Genomic DNA, 15270 nt, shown 5'->3' on the forward strand with positions numbered 1-15270 from the left:
AAGTTCATTACTATACCAACAGTTCATTACTATACTAACCTTAAATTTCAGCACGTCTCAGTCTCAAAGTAGGGACAGTAGTGAACTAATCATATGTTAATAATACCAAACTTACATGTGTTCTGGATTCAAGAATCTTTTTCATGCCTCTGTGCCTTTATTTAGGCTGTTTGCTCTACCTGGAATAATTTCTCTCACTCTTGCTTGGCAGAATTGACTCTGTTCTTTGAGACTCTACTTGGATGGTCATCTAAGTGTTCCTACTTGGATACCACTGATATTCCTGACCATTCTGCATTAACATTTTTTGTTTATATGCCTTTCTTTGTATTGGACTGAAACTTTCTGGAGTGCAGAGAATAAGTCTCATTTTCATATTCTAGTATATAGTATGATGTCTGTCCTGTAACATTCAGTCTACAAGAATTTATTGAAATTAACTGATGAATTAATCATGGCAGATCTAGAAGAAATTGTTTAATACTTTAGGTAAGATAACCAATTAAATGAGAACTAAGTACCTGTACTTTACCTAATGTAATAATTTATACCCAGAACCAAAATAATTACATATTTTTCAGGCAGCATAGTAGACTGGACTAGAGTGAGTGAGAGGTTTCCTGCTGGAGAAGAGAAGGAAAGACAGTGGATCTGTAGAGGAGAATCCTTGCCTGCATGTCCATACTCATTTACCTTAAGTATTACCATTCTTTTCCTGCCCATTATCTATATGTTTAAATATACCAAATATGTTGTCCTTTTTGTGGAAGTGAAGAAGAAAAATAAATAGTAGTAATATAGTGTAATAATACTACAGTCTTGAGCTGCTCTAGAGGATGTAAGGTTCTTAGTCTTCATATTTCTCAGTGCCCATCCCAGAACATCAAATTGAAAAACAAGTTTGAATTTACTAGTAAGTCATGAGTACCATGGATGGTGCCAGAGCTTCTGGAGATCAAAGAAATCACTTGGGTGATAAAAGTAACTTTCATTCTATGGAACATTTTGGTGGATACACTTCAACAGATAATATGTAACTCTTGTGTGTAATATGATATGAAGATGTGTAAGGCATAATACTACCTTCAAGGTCTTCCCACATAGGGGAGTGTGGGAGTTTGGGTCAATGAAACACACACATAGTATAAAGTATGTGCTGTAAATCTGATAATTCCCACATTTGTTATCAGTGAGAAATGATGAGTATCACAGTCTGGGAAGATAAGGTAGGGAATGAGTTGTTGATGAAGTTGATGGGTTACAGGTGAAGAGAATAGGCAGAGGCACAAAGGTCAGAAACCAAAGTCTGTTTTGAGAACCGTAAGTCTTATTAAACTGTAATTTAAGGTTCTAATAGGGTTGAATGGAAGATAAATTCTAGGCCATAATGAGGAAGACTGTAAATGAAAAGTAAAGGAGCTTTTAAGTAGTTAAGATGAGGCTCTGGGGGCTTCAGAACTGATTTAGAAAGATGAATCTGCAGGACCATGTTTAAGATACCTGGAAACAGGTATAGCAGTCTTGGCAAGAGATAATGAAGGCTTAAAGTAGAGTGTAGGCAGGAACAATTGAAAGAAAGGAAAGAATGTAGGGCACAGATAGAAAATAAGTATCATGACAACTGTTAAGGTGTAGGATACAGAGACGTGGAAAATAGCTGAGGTGATAGAGTAACGATGTTGTTAAGGGAAGTAAGAAGTAGTAGTTTGAGGGAAGGTGATGAGTTATAGATACACTAATATGGTGCATTATATGAGGTGAGGTGCCATGTAAATAGAGATACAAGTTTGGGAGAGATGGAAGGTAAGATGTAAATAATTAAAAAAATTCTGTGCTTGGAAGTGATAGCTAAGGAAGGAATGAAACTTCTTTCTGAGGGTTGCAGGTATAGCAAGAAGAGCAGCCTGAAGACAGTCTTTGGGAATAAAGACTTTCTTATCTCTTTAACAGTTCAGTTCCGTCGCTCAGTCGTGTCCCAACTCTTTGCGACCCCATGGATCGCAGCACACCAGGCCTCCCTGTCCATCACCAACTCCTGGAGATCACTCAGACTCACATCCATCGAGTCAGTGATGCCATCCAGCCATCTCATCCTCTGTCATCCCCTTCTCCTCCTGCCCCCAATCCCTCCCACCATCAGAGTCTTTTCCAATGAGTCAACTCTTCGCATGAGGTGGCCAAAATACTCGAGTTTCAGCTTTAGCATCATTCCTTCCAAAGAAATCCCAGGGCTGATCTCCTTCAGAATGGACTGGTTGGATCTCCTTGCAGTCCAAGGGACTCTCAAGAGTCTTCTCCAACATCACAGTTCAAAACCATCAATTCTTCGGCGCTCAGCTTTCTTCACAGTCCAACTCTCACATCCATACATGACCACAGGAAAAACCATAGCCTTGACTAGACGAACCTTTGTTGGCAAAGTAATGTCTCTGCTTTTGAATATGCTATCTAGGTTGGTCATAACTTTCCTTCCAAGGAGTAAGCGTCTTTTAATTTCATGGCTGCAGTCACCATCTGCAGTGATTTTGGAGCCCAGAAAAATAAAGTCTGACACTGTTTCCACTGTTTTCCCATCTATTTCTCAGGAATTGATGGGACCAGATGCCATGATCTTCGTTTTCTGAATGTTGAGCTTTGAGCCAACTTTTTCAGTCTCCACTTTCACTTTCATCAAGAGGCTTTGAGTTCCTCTTCCCTTTCTGCCATAAGGGTGGTGTCATCTACATATCTGAGGATATTGATATTTCTCCCAGCAATCTTGATTCCAGCTTGTGTTTTTTCCAGTCCAGCTTTTCTCATGATGTACTCTGCATATAAGTTAAATAAGCAGAGTGACAATATACAGCCTTGACGTACTCCTTTTCCTATTTGGAACCAGTCTGTTGTTCCATGTCCAGTTCTAACTGTTGCTTCCTGACCTGCATACACATTTCTCAAGAGGCAGGTCAGGTGGTCTGGTATTCCCATCTCTTGCAGAATTTTCCACAGTTTATTGTGATCCACACAGTCAAAAGCTTTGGCATAGTCAGTAAAGCAGAAATAGATGTTTCTCTGGAACTCTCTTGCTTTTTCCAGAGATAAGAAATCAGCATCATGAGGCAAAGAGAAAAAATAACCCAGTAGGAAGGATTAAGCATTGCCTAGAATGGATCTTGGCAGTAGGTCACTTTATTCTATGTAAGAATCTTTTCTCATAGCACTATTTGTACTAAACATAGCATACATTATAATATTCCTGTATAAACCTATGATTTTTTTTTCCTTTATCTAAATTTCTCCTTTTTTTCGGGAACTAAATCCCATCTAAGTAGGAATATCAGATAAATGGGTTGAGGTGCAACATAGTGCCTTTAATGCACAAACTATAACTCTGAAAATTAAATTTGCTTGTAGCAAAAGATAAGAATACTGTCCCAGATGTTTACTTATGAGAAATTGTTTTTTTAATAATTACAAAATAACCCCAGTTATAATGCTTTTATGTAAAATAAGATGTCATTTATAGGGCTTCTAGGTTAAAGTAGCAACTTTTATATCACTTTTATTGAAATAGATCTATTTGAATTTATTCCAGTTTTTATTGAACACTTTATAGGAAAAAAATCTCAAGTTTAAAATATGTGCTGCTGAAGCAAGCACAAAATTCTTAAACTTAGAATATCACCTCTTATAAAATTTGTTGTTGTTTACTTCCTAAGTCATGTCCAACTCTTTGCGACCCCCCCCACCCCCATCCCCATAGACTGTATGTAGCCTGCCAGGCTCCTCTTCTATGGAATTTCCCAGGCAAGAATACTGAAGTGGGTTACCATTTCCTTCTCCAGGGGATCTTCTCTACCCAGGGATTGAACCCACGTCTCCTGGATTGCAGGCAAATTCTTTACCACTGAGATACTGGGGAAGTGCGAAAAATACATTAGAAGGAATCAGTAGCAGAATAACTGAGGCAGAATAATTGAATAAGTGAGCTGGAAGACAAAAGTGATGGAAATCACTGCCACAGAACAGAATAAAGAAAAAAGAATTAAATGAGGACAATCTCAGAGACCTCTGGGATTTATGTATGTTATAATGCAACAACATCTGCATTATAGGGGTTCCAGAAGGAGAAGAAAAAGATCCTGAGAAAATATTTGAAGATATTATAGCTGAAAACTTCCCTAACATGAGAAAGAAAGCACTCAAGTCCAGGAAGCGCACAGAATCCCAAACAGGATAAACTCAAGGAGGAACATGCTGAGACACACATTAATCAACGTGACAGAAATTAAAGATGAAGAAAAAAATATTAAAAGCAACAAGGAGTCTTCCATGGAAAAGAAATCTTCCATAGAAAAGTAGACATACGTGAAACCCATCTAATATGGAAAGGCCTCTCATATCTTTGATTCAACAGTTAGCCACAAATTTTTTTGCATATATACTAGGAATAAAGGCATAGCATGAAGTGATTTGAGGGTTGAATTACATTAATACTATTTGCTTTTCAAAAAAATCTCAAAAGCTATCTATATAAAAATGGTTGCCTGGAAAGTATCTGTCCAAATATCCATCCCCCCCCTCGATTATTTGAAGTCTCAGATCAGATCAGATCAGATCAGTTGCTCAGTCATGTCCGACTCTTAGTGACCCCATGAATCGCGGCACGCCAGGCCTCCCTGTCCATCACCAACTCCCGGAGTTCACTCAAACTCACATCCATCAAGTCAGTGATGCCATCCAGCCATCTCATCCTCTGTCGTCCCCTTCTCCTCTTGCCCCCAACCCCTCCCAGCATCAGAGTCTTTTCCAATGAGTCAGTTCTTTGCATGAGGTGGCCAAAGTACTGGAGTTTCAGCTTCAGCATCATTCCTTCCAAAGAAGTCCCAGGGCTGATCTCCTTCAGAATGGACAGGTTGGATCTCCTTGCAGTCCAAGGGACTCTCAAGAGTCTTCTCCAGCACCACAGTTTAAAAGCATCAGGTCTTCGGTGCTCAGCCTTCTTCACAGTCCAACTCTCACATCCATACATGACCACAGGAAAAACCATAGCCTTGACTAGATGAACCTTTGTTGGCAAAGTAATGTCTCTGCTTTTGAATATGCTATCTAGGTTGGTCATAACTTTCCTTCCAAGGAGTAAGCGTCTTTTAATTTCATGGCTGCAGTCACCATCTGCAGTGATTTTGGAGCCCAGAAAAATAAAGTCTGACAGTGTTTCCACTATTTCCCCCATCTATTTCCCATGAAGTGATGGGACCAGATGCCATGATCTTCGTTTTCTGAATGCTGAGCTTTAAGCCAACTTTTTCACTCTCCACTTTCACCTTCATCAAGAGGCTTGAGTTCCTCTTCCCTTTCTGCCATAAGGGTGGTGTCATCTGCATATCTGAGGATATTGATATTTCTCCCAGCAGTCTTGATTCCAGCTTGTGTTTCTTCCAGTCCAACGTTTCTCATGATGTACTCTGCATATAAGTTAAATAAGCAGGGTAACAATATACAGCCTTGACGTACTCCTTTTCCTATTTGGAACCAGTCTGTTGTTCCATGTCCAGTTCTAACTGTTGCTTCCTGACCTGCGTACAAATTTCTCAAGAGGCAGATCAGGTGGTCTGGTATTCCCATCTCTTTCAGAATTTTCCACAGACTTAAATTGAAGAAAGTAGGGAAAACCACTAGACCATTCAGGTATGACCTAAATCAAATCCCTTATGATTATACAGTGAAAGTGAGAAATAGATTTAAGGGACTAGATCTGATAGATAGAGTGCCTGATGAGCTATGGAATGAGGTTTGTGACATTGTACAGGAGACAGGGATTAAGACCATCCCCATGGAAAAGAAATGCAAAAAAGCAAAATGGCTGTCTGGGGAGGCCTTACAAATAGCTGTGAAAAGAAGAGAAGCGAAAAGCAAAGGAGAAAAGGAAAGATATAAGCATCTGAATGCAGAGTTCCAAAGAATAGCAAGAAGAGATAAGAAAGCCTTCTTCAGTGATCAATGCAAAGAAATAGAGGAAAACAACAGAATGGGAAGGACTAAAGATCTATTCAAGAAAATCAGAGATACCAAAGTAACATTTCATGCAAAGATGGGCTCGATAAAGGACAGAAATGGTATGGACCTGACAGAAGCAGAAGATATTAAGAAGAGGTGGCAAGAATACACAGAAGAACTGTACAAAACAGAAAAGGACCCAGATAATCACGATGGTGTGATCACTGACCTACAGCCAGACATTCTGGAATGTGAAGTCAGGTGGGCCTTAGAAAGCATTACTACAAACAAAGCTAGTGGAGGTGATAGAATTCCAGTTGAGCTATTCCAAATACTGAAAGATGATGCTGTCAAAGTGCTGCACTCAATATGCCAGCAAATCTGGAAAACTCAGCAGTGGCCACAGGATTGAAAAAGGTCAGTTTTCATTCCAATCCCAAAGAAAGGCAATGCCAAAGAATGCTCAAACTACCGCCCAATTGCACTCATCTCACATGTTAGTTAAGTAATGCTCAAAATTCTCCAAGCCAGGCTTCAGCAATATGTGCACCCTGAACTTCCAGATATTCAAGCTGGTTTTAGAAAATGCAGAGGAACCAGAGATCAAATTGCCAACATCCACTGGATCATGGAAAAAGCAAGAGAGTTCCAGAAAAACATCTGTTTCTGCTTTATTGACTATGCCAAAGCCTTTGTGTGGATCACAATAAACTGTGGAAAATTTGAAGTCTACTAACAAATAAATTTTAAAAAATTCAAAATTTCTGGTTATTCTCTGTAAGAAATACTCTAATTTAGAGTAATATCTGAAAAGTGTTACTGGCTTAGCTATTTTCTACTTTGAAGTCAAAAGTTGTTGATTTTTAAGTCTGTTCAGATTTTGACTTGTTAGGATGGACCAGTGACTTACAAACTCCTTATATACGCAACCATAATCTAGACATTTTTTGATGCTTTTGAGTTGTGGTGCTGGAGAATACTTTTGAGAGTTCCTCGGACTACAAGGAGATCAAACCCATCAGTCCTAAAGGAAATCAACCCTGAATGTTCATTGGAAGGACTAGTGCTAAAGTTCCAATACTTTGGCCACCTGATGTGAAGAGCTGACTCATTGGAAAAGACCCTGGGAAAGATTGAAGGCAAAAGAAGGGGACAACAGAGGATGCAATATTTAGGATAGCATCACCGACTCAATGGACAAGAATTTGAGCAAACTACAGAAGATAGTGAAAGGGAGGCAAGGCTGGCATGCTGCAGTCCCTGAGATCACCAAGAGTCGGACACAACTTAGTGACTGAACATCAACAACAATCTGGAAATCTATATGATGTTTTTAAACAAGTATTTATCTTTAACCAGATTTGGTTTCAACTCTCGTTCATTTTAGTGTTAATAAAACAGATTACTAAAGATTAGAAAAAAAATCAGTACAGTGATTCTTAACTCCTTTCAAGTTAAAGCAGTATTTTTTGATTTATTTTAACTACTGCTTCAGAAGAATTTTGCTCCCTCTGGGAGACATTGTGTCTGGGTTTACTGATTCTGAGTCCTGTACTGTGTGGCAGAAGGCAGAGTGGAGTGTAGTGGATTTTGAACAGTTGATGACTACTTAAAGATGGAATGACAGTTGTTAGATAAAGTGATGTAGAGTTTTGGAAAGTGGTTTTATAGTCATTATCTTATTTGATATTCACAACTACTTAGAATATGACATACTATAGTATTAGAACTGAAATGAAGGTAAAGGATTTTGATTCAGAGGCTATGTCCTTTCTACTGAACCATAGAGTCTTTGTATAGAACTAGGGCAGGAAAATGCTATTTGGCAGTTGCAGCATAGAATATGTAACCTTACTGTTGCTTTTCTTTGTGTTCTTGGAAATAATCGGTTCACCACTTTTTTACTGTGTAGTTTCTGTTTATCAAGTAAGATTTATAAATCGCTGTTTGTCTTCCATAGGGCTATAACACTTAAGATGCTTGGGAAGAAAGGATCCTATTACTATTTTTATTATATCATGATCACAATTATTATTATTTTATATACTTTATCATTTTATCATTATCATTCTTATTTTTTTGTTATTTTTACTTTAATCAGACCATTGCTTTATAGTCACATTGTATATTTTTTTTTTCCATGCTGTGTTGATTTTTTTTTTAATTTTATTTTATTTTTAAACTTTACATAATTGTATTAGTTTTGCCAAATATCAAAATGAATCCACCACAGGTATACATGTGTTCCCCATCCTGAACCCTCCTCCCTCCCCATTCCATCCCTCTTGGTCGTCCCAGTGCACCAGCCCCAAGCATCCAGTATCGTGCATCGAACCTGGACTGGCAACTTGTTTCATACATGATATTTTACATGTTTCAATGCCATTCTCCCAAATCTGTCACATTGTATATGTTAGAGTGAAAGGAAAGGAAGAACTCAGGAGCATAGAAAAATGTGCACCGGAATTTACGCATTCAAATCGGTGCAACCTTTCCAAGCAGCAACCGTGAGGCTGTGTGCTTGCTGCCATTTTTCAAAATATCCATCAGACCTCATTTTGTAAACAGTGGCTTCAGGATTTTATTTGCATCTATACAAAGATGTATCTATTCAACATGAAAACATGAGTGAACTCAAGTCAATTATTTAGTTGTTGGGTTTACATGAATACTGATAATTGGTTTTCAAAGCATTTTAAATTAGTGCATGTAGATTCAGCCACATAATGGTTTGGGTGAGTGTTTTTGAAGACTGGATTGATAGAATGGGTTATCTTTGAAGTAATGATTGATTGTTTGTTTTTCTAGTCAGCGGATAAGCAGCGAGCCCTAGAAGAAACCAAAGCCTACACCACCCAGTCCTTAGCAAGTGTTGCCTATCTGATCAATACCTTGGCCAACAATGTCCTGCAGATGCTGGATATCCAGGCATCCCAACTACGAAGGATGGAGTCTTCAATCAATCACATTTCACAAGTGAGACCACACCGTTTTCCTATTTTGCCCTGAGGAATACACAGTAAACACATGCAGTCTGTAGTGCTGGCAGCCTTTACTGTGTGAGTTTACTCACACGTATGATTTGCAAGATACAAACTCAGTATTAGGTTGTTTTGTTTCCATCTTTTTTGTCTCGTGATTATCTTCTCTGTGATTTTGATAGAGAAGAAAACCTTAATGGTTTCATTAAAACTCAGTTGTCAAGTTAAAATAATCAAATCAGCCTTGAGTGTGAAATTTTGAATAATACTTTTTCCATTATAAATGTCATGAATATATAGAAAAGAAAAAGTAGAAAAACAAACCCTTTCCCCACTACTCAAACTTTTCCTGTTAATATTTTGGTATATTTTGTCCAATTTTTTTTCTTCTAAATAATTTTTATTTAAAATTTAACTGGAATTATCATATGTATGGAATTTTGAACTCTGCTCTTTTAGCTTACCATTAGAACAAACATCTTTCCTTGGTGTTATAAGCTTTTCATAAACATTTTCAATGGCTCGATAATGTTTTATATCTATATCATAGTTTTCATACCCATTCCTGTATTTAGGGGCCTTTTAAAATATTACTGGTGAAAAACAATTTATAATTTCAAAATAAGTTTTTCAAAATACTAACAAAAGATTTTGGTCGTCTTTTTGAGATCTTTGTAGCTTTTCTATTTTGGCACTTTGTCATTTGCATAAATTAGTGGTATTCAATACTCTTTAGAACTAAATGATTAGAACTCTTCCGGAATAGAAAGAGTTTTAAAATGTGCATATTATCGTTTTTTATATAAAGAATTCAGAACTCTTCTGAAATTGACCAGTCCATCAGTTTTTCAAAGTCTGATGTTTAATTGATGTAATTAAATTGAATGTATTCCACCTAATCAAATCACTTATGTAAAGTCTACCTTATTTTTCTGTTAAATTCATCAGACCATTTGGAGGGTTTTCTTGTTATCTAATAGTATGTAACCTTAAATCTGAATTTGCCATTCTAAGGGTTTTTTCACATTCCATAAAACTTCTATTCAGTTCAGTTCAGTCGCTCAGTTGTGTCTGACTCTTTGCAACCCCATGAATCGCAGCACGACAGGCCTCCCTGTCCATCACCAACTCCTGGAGTTTACTCAGACTCACGTCCATCGAGTCAGTGATGCCATGCAGCCATCTCATCCTCTGTCGTCCCCTTCTCCTCCTGCCCCCAATCCCTCCCAGCATCAGAGTCTTTTCTAATGAGTCAACTCTGCATGAGGTGGCCAAAGTACTGGAGTTTCAGCTTTAGCATCATTACTTACAAAGAAATCCCAGGGCTGACCTCTTTCAGAATAGACTGGTTGGATCTCCTTGCAGTCCAAGGGACTCTCAAGAGCCTTCTCCAACACCACAGTTCAAAAGCATTAATTCTTTGGTGTTCAGCCTTCTTCACAGTCCAACTCTCACATCCATACATGACCACAGGAAAAACCATAGCCTTGACTAGACGAACCTTTGTTGGCAAAGTAATGTCTCTGCTTTTGAATATGCTATCTAGGTTGGTCATAACTTTCCTTCCAAGGAGTAAGCGTCTTTTAATTTCATGGCTGCAGTCACCATCTGCAGTGATTTTGGAGCCAAAAAAATAAAGTCTGACACTGGTTTCACTGTTTCCGCATCTATTTCCCATGAAATGATGGAACCAGAAGCCATGATCTTCATCTTCTGAATGTTGAGCTTTAAGCCAACTTTTTCACTCTCCTCTTTCACTTGCATCAAGAGGCTTTTGAGTTCCTCTTTCACTTTCTGCCATAAGGGTGGTGTCATCTGCATATCTGAAGTTATTGATATTTCTCCTGGCAATCTTGATTCCAGCTTGTGCTTCTTTCAGCCCAGCGTTTCTCATGATGTACTCTGCATATAAGTTAAATAAGCAGGGTGACAATATACAGCCTTGATGTACTCCTTTTCCTGTTTGGAACCAGTCTGTTGTTCCATGTCCAGTTCTAACTGTTGCTTCCTGACCTGCATATAGGTTTCTCAAGAGGCAGATCAGGTGGTCTGGTATTCCCATCTCTTTCAGAATTTTCCACAGTTTATTGTGATCCACACAGTCAAGTAGACAACATATAATTCATTGCTTGTTGTATTGCTGTGTGACTTAGACTTAAAAAAAAAACTATGGGTTAGTTTTAGTGAGTGAGGGGTAAATTTTTATTCAGAAAGGACCCCTTGGAGGAAATAGTCAGTGGCATTTTAAATGATGAAATACATGAACTTGGTTTCCTGTAGAAGGGATGTTGACAAATTGCTAATCTAATACAGAATTTTGGGATTTATACATCAGAGTCTTAACATTTCTGCATATTTGAAATTTGGGCAAAGAACCCGGAAAAGAAATTAAGAAGAAAAGTGCAAATGCCAAAGAGAAATGAATATATTAGAGTTCCTAAAAAGGAGGGACAACTTTTTATTAGTTTTCAAGAGAAAATAGGCAAGATTGTGCGGATAAATGATGACAAGAAAATGACAACAAAAGTAATTATCTATGTTCTGATTGAATTTCTGTAATTCTTTGGTAGAAAAGTGTGGCAACCTTAAGGAGGAAAGTGATTGTTATTAATAAACTATAAGAATATGTATTTAGCTTATAAGAACGTTTTCATTTTGAGTATCACATAAATCTATATGATTTAATTAATAGGTCTAATTAATAATATCTTTTAAAGCTAGTCTAATGGAATAAATAAAAAATGGGAGAGATGAATGGACAGAGACTGGTAGACTAGAAATAACGGGCTTGAGTCACAGCTCTCGAGAATAAGTTGTGCTGCTTTCATTTGGAGTCTAGTATCTATAGAGGGCAATGCTTGGAAAAGCAAAGGATCTGCAACTCTGCGATGGCTGTTAAGTTTATACAGAATATATTCAAGTAGCTGGCTGAGGAGTTGAGTAGGAGAAATGGGCTGATGGAAGCTATGGCAAATAAATGAGTAAATTTTTAAAATTTACATAGATTTTAAAAGCATTTGCCTTAAGGATTAAAATTTTTTTCGGTTACATTTAATGTACGGGTAGAGTTATTTGTTTTAAAAGTCAACTGAATGTCAAAGCTATTTGATGCTCATTAGATTGGAATATTATTCCATTTTTCTATTATTCCATAGTATAAGAGGAAATATTTTCTAAAACAAATATTCAATAAACGGTGTAAACAAGGATTGGCAAACTTTTTTGTAAAGAGCTAGACAGTCAATATTTTTGTCTTTGGGGGCCATAAAGGGTTTCAGATGCATATTATTTTTTGTGTTGTATTTTTTAAGCAACTGTTTAAAAATGTAAAAATCATTCTTAGCTTGTGCACCATGTAGAAGCAGACAGTGGGCCAGTCTTGTGATGTAGAATTTAGTTTATAAGTTCTTGCTGTACAAAATAATGTTTTTCAAATGTGTGGTTTTAAATTTTATATCATTATACTTTATTAAAACATTATTTTGTTTATGGAGGGAGTCAAAGTTATTAAGATATTTTGAGGTCACATTTTTTTCACATTTGAGTCAAAAATACTATGTTGGGGGAATTTAGAGAAAAGGAATTGAAGAAGCAAAGAAATGGAAATTTAGTCAGGTCAGAGATAAGATGACATGTACATAGGAATGGTTGTTAAGGGTTGTCTGGTAGAATGGTTAAGGACCAATAGATATTAGATATCTGAGGTATTTTCTAAACCCTGCTCTGGTTTCCTAAGATGTAGGCAGTCTTTTAGAATAGACAACTAGGAATATATAACCAAACTGTTTTGGCTTTCTAAATATAGAAATATGCTATTAAGAATTATGTTTTAAAATATCCCTTCAAGTTTAATGAGAATATAAGAAACAACAAAGAACATTTTTCTCACATTTCCTTCAACTAGTTCCTTTAAGAGTTTAGTGCTGGGCAAACGGTCACTTTCCTAATGAAGGGGTATGTATTTCCTTGTAACTCATTTCTATTTTGCCTTCTCTAGGAATCTAAACTAAGAATCTAAACTCTTAGTTTAGATATAGCTGCTATAATTTTATGCCCTATTATAGCAGCTATCCCTTATTTAGGGTTATTTATGAAAGTTTTTTGATCATTTCTTTTGCCATATTGGTTTTCCTTTTATGCTTCCTGTAATGGTTTATACAGGTTTGGGCTGTGTGTTTATGTACATAAAGAGAATAGATAAGTAATATGTAAGTGCCTACAGTCCCTAGGTATAATCTCTTTTTGTTTTCATTCTTTTTAGAGTCTCAGTTTTTTCAAAGAATTTAAAATACGTGTTTGTTATAAAATATAACTATATATTAGTGCAAATAATAAGTGAAATGTTACCCCCTCTTCATTCTCCAGAGACATATTGATATTTCTAGCAGGAGAATTTGAAATTGAAGTTCCAGTTTGCCTCAAACTTAGAATTCTGTTATCGTTGGTTAGGTTTACATTCTTATATTTTCATTTCTGGATGAGATAATTATATTTTTAAAAACTAAGCAGAATGAAAACAATGTTGAAAGGATTACATTCTCTAATAAATTTTCTTTATTGATATGACAGAGACCAGTTATATATCAAAAATAAGGGTTATATTTTGTGTTTTTAGTTTAATTTGAAGTATACTTGACAAATATAAAATTTTCCTAGCTCATATTTTTAATAATTTCAGAATGACTCTTTAGAAATTATTCAAAGTAAATGTGGTTAATTTATATTTTTTCTGAATTTAAAAATAAATAAATCCCAATATGGTCACTAACACACAAACTTCTTTCTTCTATTATAGCTCCCCCAACCAAAGTAAAAGGAAAGCAGGAAAGCAGGTTTTGTAACTTAACTAATGTGCACACAAAAAGTTCAAAGCCTATTTTGGTCTTAAAATGAAATACTTATAATGCTAAGGTGTCTCCTACTTTCGCCAATATTTGATCTGATGCTTCACTTAGGTATTTATTAGTTATGCCCTTAAAGAGTCTGTTGCCTTTAAAATCTCTTGGTTGAAATAAGAGGCTTCAAGTTTGTTTCAGGTTTCCTTCAGATTTTATGTAGTTTAGAAGGATAAGTAATCAGTGTTCAGATTTCCTAAAGTTGTATTTAATATTGTCATGATGTCATAATATTGTCTTTCATTTTCATTTCTGTGTTACTACCTGGCTGTTCTTTAAGAAAGGGTAAATTGAAGTAGGTTTGGGGAAGAATCGGCAATAATTCCTGCTTAAGCCATGAATGGTGGCAAGAGATGTGAACAATTTAGTGAAGTATGTTTGAAACTTTTAAAACTGAAACCCACAGTTAAAAATACATCTTATATTCCATGCGTACACTCTTGAATGTATGCATTTCTGTACATAACATATCTTTTAAGAGGAAAGTACCTGACAGTGTGTATGTTGTCTGATAGTTCTGTTCTTTTTCATTTAAAATAATTGCTGCTCATTATCTCACTAAATTGCAACTTGCAATTTGAAAAATGCTGTTTTAGTCTATTAATTACCTGTGCTTATGGAGAAATTCACCCTCTATTAGCAAATGGAAAATTGAGTAAAAACACATTGTTGTTACGTACTAAATTATATCCTGTTTTGAACATTTAATAAAATAATAAAAATATTTTACTAGCATTTTATCATGATAAAATATAAGCATTTTTCTTTGTAAAAGATGACCTATTTTTAACATTGTATTTATATTTTAGGCCTTTTTAAATAAAAAGCTATTTAAACACTAAAAGAAGTTATACTAATAGGTTATCTTTAAATGTTACCAGATTAATTGCTGGTACTTTCTTAATTAGGCTAAATCTTAATAGAGAAGGAAAAAATTAGCATGCTTTAACCCAGAGGTGGGTAAGCTTTTCCTGTAAAGGGTCAGCTAATGAATATTTTATGCTTTGCAGGTCATAAGGTCTCTGTTGCAGCTGTTCACCTCTGTCATTGTATTGTGAAAAGATTTAAGCGGGTAGAATGACTGGTATTGCAGTAAAATTGTTTATGGAAACTGATACTTGAATTCCATATAATTACATGTCAAGATCTTATTTTTCTTTTGACTTCTGTTAACCATTAAAAAATGTAAATACCACTCTTGGTTTTTCAGCTATAAAAAGATGGGTGATGGGCCAGATTGGTTTTTCCAGCCAGGATTTCTCAACCCTTCTTTTAGCCTGAAAATGGAGAAAGTCAGTTTTGGTACCAAAAGGAGAAATTTGCAATTGCAGTTAAGAATATGAATAATGATGTTAAATCTCTTAAGTATTTATGTTTTTATTTTTCTGGCTATTAGGGGTATACATTTTTGTGTT

General features: G+C 36.0%; 1 protein-coding gene and 1 long non-coding RNA gene across 15 annotated transcripts in view; both read left to right on the top strand.

The window, feature by feature from the left end:
- The window catches only part of LOC129646659 (uncharacterized), a 42632-nt gene extending 38086 nt beyond the window's left edge, over positions 1 to 4546 (top strand). The window contains exon 2 of the long non-coding RNA XR_008712086.1: positions 4095 to 4546. This is a non-coding gene — a long non-coding RNA (uncharacterized LOC129646659). The remainder of the gene's footprint in view (positions 1 to 4094) is intronic.
- The window catches only part of ABI2 (abl interactor 2), a 105999-nt gene that overhangs the window by 45225 nt on the left and 45504 nt on the right, over positions 1 to 15270 (top strand). For all 14 annotated transcript variants that reach the window (XM_055573168.1, XM_055573169.1, XM_055573171.1 and 11 more), the window contains exon 2: positions 8788 to 8955. In XM_055573168.1, coding sequence (XP_055429143.1) covers positions 8788 to 8955 — 168 coding nt within the window. The remainder of the gene's footprint in view (positions 1 to 8787; positions 8956 to 15270) is intronic.

The sequence above is a fragment of the Bubalus kerabau genome, chromosome 3 (genome assembly GCF_029407905.1).
Source record: "Bubalus kerabau isolate K-KA32 ecotype Philippines breed swamp buffalo chromosome 3, PCC_UOA_SB_1v2, whole genome shotgun sequence".
Lineage (NCBI taxonomy): Eukaryota > Metazoa > Chordata > Mammalia > Artiodactyla > Bovidae > Bubalus > Bubalus kerabau.